At 34.0% G+C, this 10,919-nt stretch overlaps 2 protein-coding genes across 2 annotated transcripts; both read right to left on the reverse strand.

Annotated features, from left to right (window-relative positions):
* Window positions 1–7,303: 7,303 nt before the first annotated feature.
* Window positions 7,304–8,057, reverse strand: LOC111401287 (auxin-induced protein 10A5-like). The gene has a single exon (XM_023028962.1). The coding sequence runs from the start codon at window positions 8,030–8,032 to the stop codon at window positions 7,607–7,609; it is 426 nt and encodes a 141-aa protein (XP_022884730.1). The 5' UTR covers window positions 8,033–8,057; the 3' UTR covers window positions 7,304–7,606.
* Window positions 8,058–8,084: 27 nt separating this feature from the next.
* LOC111401288 (auxin-induced protein 10A5-like) lies at window positions 8,085–8,838 on the reverse strand. The gene has a single exon (XM_023028963.1). It carries the CDS (start codon window positions 8,751–8,753, stop codon window positions 8,328–8,330), a length of 426 nt encoding a protein of 141 aa, XP_022884731.1. The 5' UTR covers window positions 8,754–8,838; the 3' UTR covers window positions 8,085–8,327.
* Window positions 8,839–10,919: the final 2,081 nt, after the last annotated feature.

A 10,919-nucleotide genomic window follows, 5' to 3' on the forward strand; every position in this document is an offset into this window, starting at 1 on the left:
TCAATATTATATTTCTTAAAATTATCAATATATGGACCTAAATAAGAAGTTAATTGTTCCAATGGTCACTGAACTTAGGTCCATGTCTTTGATTGGCCACTGAATTTTAAAATGTCAAGTTTTTGTTACTGAACTTAGGTCCATGTTTTTTATTGGTCACTGAACTTCGAAAAATATTGAGTTTTGGTCACTGAACTTACGTCAATGTATTCAATTGCTCACTGAAATTTAAAATGTTGAGTTTTGGCTGCTGAATTTTGAAAATTATTGTACATTCGTCATTGAAGTTTGAAAAATATTATACATTATTCACTGTAAACTCAATATTTTTCGAAATTCAACAGTTATGCTAGTGAGTAATATGTAGTATATTTCAAAATTCAGTAGTCAAAACTCGTCATTTTAAACTTCATTGATCAATCTAAGACATGGACCTAAATTCAGTGAGCGGCCGAAGACATTGACCTAAGTTCAGCGATCAAAACTCGACATTTTAAATTTCAGTGATCAATCAAAGACATAGACCTAAGTTCAGTAACCAAAACTCGACATTTTAAAGTTCAGTGGCCAATAAAAAACATGGACCTAAGTTTAATGACCATTGGAATAATTAATTCCTAAATAAGAGAATAACGTGACTTAAATTTAAGATTAATAAAGAATAATTGATAATTATTCTATCTCATCTTATTACTTCCTAGAAAAAAACAATATATAACGTTCATTTCCAACGTTCTCACGACTTGTAAACTGAAAAATAGTATCTCAAACCTCAATGTCGATGGTGTGATTATCCAGAAATAATGAAGAATTTCGTCATATTTTCGACACGATTTCTCTAAAATAATTATTTCCTTCTTGGCCACAGTTTTAAGAATAATTGACCACAATTTTTTTTTTATCGTTTTACATCTATAGGCAAAGCACAGAGTAAAACAATCGTTCGTAAATAATTATTCCAGTCACGGGCATTGACGGCAATATTTTCCAATGATTTTTATGAAAATTGCACAATTATGACCTAATAAGTTGTGTGATTGTGATCCATAAGTCGTGTAACCGTGACACTATATAGTATCAAGTGTGTATGTACAATTCAAGAATGCGACTAAGATACGTGTCTTGAAAAAATTATCATTTCGTACGAATATTGTCATTACATTGTGTGATTGTGACCTATGATTTTGTGTCATTGTGACTTAAAATATTTGTAATACATTACGTGAATGTGACATATTACATTGTGTGATTGTGATTTATAAGGTTGCGTATTTGTAACAACCATTCATAAATATGTAATACTATTTTGTGGCTTTATATCTATTTGAATGTGAACTAAAACATGTTGATTTCAAAATAATGATTTTGTACGAGAATTGTGACCTAGTTTCAAGGGTGAAGGCTTCATTTAGAACATGAGAATGAAAATATTGAATTTAATGGTTAAATAATATGATTTTTTCACGTCAGATTTTGTGATTTTAAAATTCGTGGAAGTTGACAATTAACCTCCCAAAACCGGAATTACACGATAAACCTATATTATTTGATAATATACTTTTAAAAAAAATTAAAATATATTTTTTCTATAATTGAAAAAAAATAATTAATAATTGAATTAATGGTAACTAAATCTTAAAATCAATCGAATATAGGACATTAAAGTGGGGGAAGGGCTCATAAATTTACTTAGGAAATCTGAAATTGTTGGGCCGTCTTCTAAGTGGGAAATAAGATTTCAAGTAACAAGAAAAACTATTTCCTCTCAAGCCATCGGTCAAGAACACGAAAATTGAATTTCTTTCAAATTTACCTATTTGATGATTACTATAGACGAGTCTAGCAACTAAAAAATCTTATATGTCAATATTTCAAATGGTAATCCACAATAATATCGTCGGTGATCGTCAATACACTTCAATATTAATTATCAATGTATACTTTATCGTGAACTATAACACCGACAATCATTAACTGTGCTTCGTTTCCTAATCACTTATAAAGTAGCTGTGAGTGTAGCTTAGTTTATTTTTTATTTATAATATTACCAATAATTTATTTTTTATCTGTTATTTTACTTAAAAACTTAATTCTAATCTTAAATTATTATTTTAAATTGTTACTATTTTACAATGGGGACAGAATTTTATGGGTGTGATATTTATTTATTTTATTACTTTTTTAATCGATTGACTTTTTATCAGTTAAATTATTAAAATATATTTTCAAACTACTACCAATGAAATTATATTGAAATTTATGGACATAACATTCTGATTTCGTTGGTAAATGTATGAATTTTTAAAATGCAAAAAATTATTATGAAAGTTTCTAAAATATGGGGCATTACTATGATGATTACAGGAGAAGATCGCTAAAAAGTTAAATAAACCTAATACTTCAAAACGAGAAAGAAAAATGAGACGAAGAGTCCGGAAACATGCATGCAAGAAACGCCTCATATTAGGGTTAAATGAGGCATTCAAAAGAAGCCACCGGAGGGTTACAATAAGAAGCATATCGTCAGAAATGGCAAACTTTCGTTAAAAGTCGAATACCAAAATTCAATCAACACTTTTAGCGTTCATTTGGAATATAAGTTTATAAATTCTGTTAAAGTCAAACATTAATTTCAAACACGCATTCATAGTTACTATTCATTTTTATTCACAAATTTCAAGGAATTCACTACTAATAGTAGATGCAATAGGTTGAGCTAAGCCGGCTCGGCCCTTGACCCCCATGGGTTGAGCCGAGTAATCTACGAGCCCGCTAGTTTATTTTCTTAATTTTCTTTAAACTTACAAAGATTGAAACCCTTCTCATTTTTCTAGGTTTAGGATAGACTAATTTTACATAAACGAAATTATAATAAAAGGTTGAAATTCTTTCTCAAGTACGTCAACACATTATAAATACTGTTAATTAGGTGCCTCAAAATTTGGTAAAAATTTGGAAGATTGTGTGATGTCTTGGTTTATGAAAGAATCATTAGAGCCAAGTGAAAAAGGAAAGAAATCAATTGCATACAAAATTAAGGATATAATATTTGGGCGCCGAATTTCTTTCTTTTACGTGGTTTTTCTTAATTTTTATATTTTAGCATAGTTTTAGGGTTTGACTCCTGTACTATAAATATGTGGCTCCTTTTTCAATTTAGTTTAAGCCAAATTGCCATGTCGTTGTAATTCTTTTCATATTGTCGAGTTTAATAAAATTCATCATTCCTCTACTTAAATTCTCTTTTTCTTCTTTACTTTAAATCTTGTTCTTGATATTTTGTGATCTTGTTTATTACTTCAAGTGGTGCTCATTAAATCTCAATTCCTACATTAGTTTGCATCGGTCCCAACAAGTAGTATCAGAGCACGGGTTGCAGGTTTTTCGTAATTTGGTTGAGATTTTTTAAGGATAAATTCGTTGAAATATGAAATTCTACTGCTGGATTGCAATACAAGATTTTCTCCATGGCAAGTAAAGGCGAGGACTGTGTTGACGCAAATGGATCTTGACGATACTTTGCTGGGTTTTGAGAAGATGCAGCAAATTTGTCTATGAAGGACACTAATCCAACAATATTTTTGCAGGATGTCTTGAAAGAGAAGATAGCGGCTGTTTTGTGACTCAAGTTGGAACAATTGTGTATGACAAAGAGTCTGACGAGCAAACTGACTCTAAAACAGAAGTTGTATTCCTATCACATGAAGAAATGAAGGTCATTGCAGGACCATCTTGCTGTGTTCAATGACATTCTTGCAAATTTGGAGACGTTGGAGGTAAAATATAATGAAGAGGATCTGGCCTTGACCCTGTTGTGTTCGTTATCCAGATCTTTTTCTTTGTTTCGTGACACTATATTGTATAGTCGTGAGACGCTGACCATTGAGGAGATATATGATGCCTTGTTCTCAAAGGAGAAGACGGAGCTGTTGGTTGGAGATCCTACATCTAGAGGAGGGGATGCTCTGGTTACTCATGGTGATCGACGGAGAGGTAGATCGAAGGTAAGGTACAACAATGTGTATTGTTATTACTGTAAGAGGAAAGGACACATTAAGAAAGATTGCGACAAGTTGCAAGGTAAAGGTGATTTACATACAAATCAAGCGGGGCAATCAAGAAACGAGGCTAACATTATTGAGAATTTTTCTGATGATGGAGATGTAATATTTGCTATATCTGATAAGGAATCCAAACTTGGGGAGTGGATTCTGGATTCTGCATGTTTGTATCATATGTGTCCCAATAGGGATTTGTTTCAAACATATGAGACGGTGAAGTAAGGTGGAGTTGTCATGGGAAACAATCAATCTTGTTAGGTTGCAGGAATAGGTCAGGTCAGATTGAGACTACAAAATGGGACAGTAAGGACATTTGATCAGGGTCACTATGTTCCAAACTTGGACAAAGAATCTCATATCGCTGAGTACCTTGGATGCAAAAGGGTATAAATTCTCTGGTGGAGGTGGAGTCTTGAAGGTTCGAAATGGTGTCCGGATTGTATTGGAGGGAGAGAGGAAATCCCAGTTGTACATCTTGAAAGGGAGCGCAGAACCAGTTCAGAGACATTTGGACAAGTTCAGTACCATGGTGGACATTCAATTTGGTACAGTAACTCTCGTGTTTGGCTCTGGGTCAATTAAGAATTTTGCTCATGGGAGTGTTGATGATTCCGCTTTACCACCAATTTTAGGGGGTACACCGTGTTCTTGTGGTGTCAATGGACTCATGGGGCGTAGATACAGTTTTGGAGATGTCTGGGATGCCTTAGGGATTATTGAAGGTGATAATATTGGAAAGGGACCTTCTGATCGTACATTTGGTATGGTTTCTGTTACATGGTGTGTTTCGACCCTATTTGGTCAACTGTAATTCCTCGGTGGAATTTTGGGAACTCAAGATTTGGGTTCGGGTGTCGCTTTTGGACGTCGTGCAGAGAACAATGATTTTGGTGGTGGAGAGTTTGGTTACTGTGTTGAGAAGATTAGCTATTTCGATGCAGATGGATTTGAAATTTTGGAGTTTTGTTTATTGCACCGGAATTTCGAGACAAGGTGGAAATTGTTAATTAGGTGCCTCAAAATTTGGTCAAAGATTGAAATATTGCGTGTTGTCTTGGCTTAGGAAAGAATCATTAGAATCAAGTGAAAAATGAAAGAAATCAATTGCATCCAAAATTAAAGAAATAATATTTTAGCGCCGAATTTCTTTCTTTTACGTGGTTTTTCTTAATTTTCATATTTTAGCCTAGTTTTAGGATTTGACTCGTGTATTATAAATATATGGTTCCTCTTTCAGTTTAGTTTAAACCAAATTGCCGTGTTGTTGTAATTCTCTCCATATTGTAGGGTTTAATAAAATTTATCGTTCCTTTGCTTAAATTTTCTTTTTCTTCTTTACTTTAAATCTTGTTCTTGATAATTTACGATCTTATTTATTATTTCAAGTGATGCTCATTAAATCTCAATTCCTACATTATTAGTCATCTTTCCCAACAAATACATGTTTAAGATTCAGGGCACAATCGCTTGATTAACTAATTATTCATCCTATGAGTTGACACCATGTTAATCTATTACTCCTGCACCCACAAAAATAAATACAATAATAACGTGAATAAATTAAATTTTGAGGAGGTACAGAAAGATTTTCTCGTCATATGGTAAAACTTAATATATTTAAACAGATATTTGAATTGAATTATATCAACCCTGTTACAAGATCGGCCTTAATATAGGTAAAACAAAAGATCGTAAGAAACTCAAATCAGTAATGTATTTTCCCCATGACATAAGTTTCAAATTAAAAAGGAAAATGGGTGTAATGTTTAAAGTTATATTCCCAGAAAGCAATAAAATCAACAGCTGCAACTTTAATAATTTTATTGCACAAAGATTAAGTGAAATAAATGACTCTAAACAACAAATTATTTATAGGACAAATAGCAGCCTTTCATCCTTCCTTTCATGTGAGGTGCTACCATCTCAACTCCCATTAAAGTACGGTGACCTGAATTCTATTTGGATTGGCTCGAAAAGTTCGTGATGCGATATATATGTTGAAATTAAAATTATGGGAAAAATGTGGGTCTATGGTGGTAGCGAAGGGATCAAACTTTTTTATTATATATATGATGTATATTAGGATATCATAACATCAAATAATTTGAGTAGCTGCACCTCTTGTAATCATATTTAATACAGTAAATTTTTCCTTCTCCGTCAGTGATTATTTTTCATCTTAAAGTTTCACTTAGGGCCTGTTTGATAGATAAACATTCCTTGAAAATTTTTTCCATTTTCCACCTTTTTGAATGTTTGATAGAGGAACCTTTTTATTATGTATATGATGCATATTAGGATATCATAACATTAAATAATTTGAGTAGTTGCACCTCTTGTAATCATATTTAATATAGTGAATTTTTCCTTCTCCGTCAGTGATTAGTTTCCATTTTAAAGTTTCACTTAGGGCCTCTTTGATAGAGGGACTTTCCTTGGAAAATTTTTCTATTTTACACCTTTTTGGATGTTTGATTATACAAATTTTGTCGGCAATTCATTTTCCACCCTCCCCCACGTGACCGGTTTTCCTAATTTTGTGGAATTCCTTTCAAATGGTTTTGGTGGGAATTTACTTTTTCATGTTTTTATTTTTATTATTTTGGCAATAGAAATAAATTCTATCCACAATTGTACAAAAATCTATCCAGTTTATTGATAATTTTCACGAAAAATAAAGTCAAACGAACACCAAAAAGTCTATATTTAATTGACAATTCTCAATAAAACAAGTTATAAACAATTCAATTCCATGGAATTCATTTTTCTTTCTATCCAAATTTCATTCTTACAATCAAACGAATCCTTATATCGTGTGTTCTTGTTCTTAGTCTTTGTTTATCAATCATTCTAAGATATTGTTTTTTTACAATACTTATTTTCAATCACATATTTTTCATTAAAATAATATTACACATAAATCAATAACTTTTCTTTTTTTTTTAATCATACATTTCAATATAAATCACTATTCCATAATGCACTTTTTAAAATTAAAGGGGTCCAGAGAAGCCCTTTAAGTTTTTTTTATTGCTTATTCTCGCTTTTTCGTAACAACTCCCCACGGCCAAGCCCGTTACACCAACCACTGCTATAACTCTCATTTTACGTGTTGAAATTTACCTTACCAAATATATTAAACACCTTTACTATTTTAGATTGTGGAGAATCGGCTTACATTTATCTCGTTTTCTAATTCTGAATTCTGGAGAATTGGATTATGTTTATCTTGTTTTCTAATATTAAACAAAGTAAATACAACATTTTATTCAAATCATCACGTTGCAATTGACATTAGTATATACCCATTTGTTGACTCCACTCCGATTCGAATCCGGGACGACCCGGCGGCAACTCGCCACCAACTTGCCATCTCCATTATATTCTCCAGAGCAGATAGATTTGACTCACCTCGATTATTCAGTGACTCGGTGAAAAGTGAAACGATACTCGCCAACTCAATTAGTAAAAACCCACCTCGAAACACTCAATTTTAGAGTCATGGCTAAAGTGAACCAACCCGGACAAGTCAAATCCGTTGATTATCAGTCGGAAACTCCATGCAAAAGCGGCCGTGACTCGGCCCAAAGTTCAAGATTACTCCGAATTCCTACGTGGTAGTATCTATGAAAATCCTCAAAACTCATAAGTTGGGCCGAGTCGTTCTTACCGTCCAAGTAACGGAGAATTTCTTCAAACAGTGACTCATCACAAGGAATGGCCAACGGGCCCGTATTTGTGAACCCGTACTCTTCCTCGGCCCGAACCAACAGTTTCTTGAAAAGGGGGTGGTTCAGGTACGTCGCTAGGACTACAAATCTTTTACAACTGGCGCCAACATTGACTGCCACGTGGCCGGCCGGCACGTCGGACGGTATACGTCTGGACGTGGCGGCGGCTGCCTTCTTCCTCCACCGCCGTAAAATTTGACGGAGCCGTACAATGTTGTGGATTTTACAGCATGCAGACATTTTTTTGTACGTAGAAATTTTTGGAAGAAAATGATTTGAGAGAGTTAGTATATACCCATTTGTTGACTCCACTCCGATTCGAATCCGGGACGACCCGGCGGCAACTCGCCACCAACTTGCCATCTCCAATATATTCTCCAGAGCAGATAGACTTGACTCACCCCGATTATTCAGTGACTCGGTGAAAAGTGAAACGATACTCGCCAACTCAATTAGTAAAAACCCACCTCGAAACACTCAATTTTAGAGTCATGGCTAAAGTGAACCAACTCGGACAAGTCAAACCCGTCGATTATCAGTCGGAAACTCCATGAAGCAGCGGCCATGACTCGGCCCAAAGTTCAAGATTACTCCGAATTCCTACGTGGCAGTATCTATGAAAATCCTCAAAACTCATAAATTGGGCCGAGTCGTTCTTACCGTCCAAGTAACGGAGAATTTCTTCAAACAGTGACTCATCACAAGGAATGACCAACGGGCCCGTATTTGTGAACCCGTACTCTTCCTCGGCCCGAACCAACAGTTTCTTGAAAAGGGGGTGGTTCAGGTACGTCGCGCGGACTACAAATCTTTTACAACTGGCGCCAACATTGACTGCCACGTGGCCCGCCGGCACGTCGGAAGGTATACGTCTGGACGTGGCGGCGGCTGCCTTCTTCCTCCACCGCCGTAAAATTTGACGGAGCCGTACAATGTTGTGGATTTTGCAGCATGCAGACATTTTTTTGTACGTGGAAATTTTTGGAAGAAAATGATTTAGTGAGGGAAGGGGATTTGATTCTGCTGGAGGGGTTGGGTTATATTATGTTGGATGTACGAAAGAGCCCTTGATTTTTGCTATAATTACTGTACAGACACTGCTGTTGATGTAGCTCATTAAATGCCTGTGATTGGATAAAGAATAATGCAAATTTACAGCGGATAGATATGGAAGAGTCTAGGAGTTCTAAATGGTAATTAAATTTATTTCGGATTTTAATAATTTAGAAAGCTAATAAAATGGCTGAATTGAATATATTGATAGGATTCGATACGAGCTCTTGAAAGTAGTATCAGGGGTCGATATCTTTTGTAGAAGCACTCGAATTTAGTGTTTTAACACGGTCTTCACATTTTGATCGAATTCTTGATAGGTAGATTTAAAACATAAAACTCGTCTTCAAGAACATCTTTGCATAGCCATCATGAGCCTACTATGGTGGACCCTGGTCAATATTCACACAATTCACTATTAGTTAAATGGTAAAGCATGCTAAATTACTTTATTCGGAAAATGTTTCCTCATATATTAAAATTAGACTATGTTAAATGTACTTAATTTTTTTTACCTAATGATGTAAACTTTACACACACTCACATTAGGGTGGTGGGGACCACATGTTGAGATTATTTTATTCACGCGGGGTTCACGTGCTTATGAGAGTAAGTAAATCATTTGATAAATCAAATTATGTACACTTAGAATTATCCTTAAAATTAAGTCTTTGTACATATTTGTTAATCAGCGAACATGATCTATACATCTTTATTGAAAAATACATGCTTAATTTCGCTTCTAAGCACCTTTTAAGCTTATCCATACATGCTCATTTTTCTAGTTGTTAGAAGTGTTAGTCAACATAACGATGACTGAGATGATCATTTCATTTCATGACAAAATTAACATCTCGAGCTATAAGTCATGCAAACTTTCGTAAATAATTATATTTGATTCGTGACAGTATTTAATATGACGTCCTTATGATGTGTTGAAGGAGGGCTAGCCACACAACATTGCTAAGAACAATAGCAAATTATTCATAGATAGTGAGTGGTTGGATTGTGGGCGTCCTTTTTAGTGCGCAAAGTTGATAGTCAAAACCCTCCACATGCAAGAGTTAGAGACAAGTAAAATCAATCCATATTTTCTTTAAAGGTAGTTGGCTTGGCTTTTTTCATATTAGAGATGCTTTTTTCTTTTTTTTTCTCTTTTTTTTTTTTTTCCTTCTTGGTACATTATTATAAGTTTGCATTTTCTTATGTACAACAATTTAGTATTCTACATACAATGAATCATGTGCTAGACTGTCCCATCTTTCATTTCTTTTAAAATTCCTTGGCTAGCAGCCAAAAGAGAAACCCCTACCTCCCAAAATCACTAGCCATTTGCACCCTACATGTAGGAGTCAGGTAATTTTAACCGTTACTGTACAACATTATGATGATTGTATTCATTTATGAAAATATTCTATTTCATTAATTCTTATCGCAAAGTTCGATTTGTATTTTAAAGAAAGCTCGTCGCGCTTGTTAGTACGACATTACCTGTTGATACGTGTCGTTGGCATGAAAGTATGATTCTAGAAAACAAGCAATTACTTGTGATTGTTTTGTCGGTTGCAAGGTAGCAAGATTTTGATAATGGTATAAAGATTGTAAAGATATTTATTGAAGGGTGAGTAGGAGGCCAAGGGCCCCGAGTGCACTCCCCCTTAACATTAATATTGACACTTAAAAGTGTCCCACTTGCTAAGATTTAAGGATCACAACATTTATAGACATTGTTCAATGTTTTGAGAAAATTTGTGTCCTAACAAAGTGCAGATAATTTGACTAACATAATCCCATTATACCATCTGCATATAAGAATAGAAAATTTTCTTTTGTTTCTTTGACATTATAAATATTGCATGACTTCATGATTGTACTAATGAGTCGAATTTTCTATTACTCAAATTTGGTTTATATTTTATAACTAGTTTTAATGAATAGTTAAATTTGAGGTGGTTTATTGATTAAATCAAGTGATTTTTCTTGAATTTAAGTAAATTTCCAGAATAATAATAAAAAGAATTTGAATCCAGGCAAAGAAAGTAAGAAACTTTGAGGGACTGTTTGAAAGCACAAT

The sequence above is a fragment of the Olea europaea genome, chromosome 10, assembly GCF_002742605.1.
Source record: "Olea europaea var. sylvestris chromosome 10, O_europaea_v1, whole genome shotgun sequence".
In the NCBI taxonomy this organism is placed as follows: Eukaryota; Viridiplantae; Streptophyta; class Magnoliopsida; order Lamiales; family Oleaceae; genus Olea; species Olea europaea.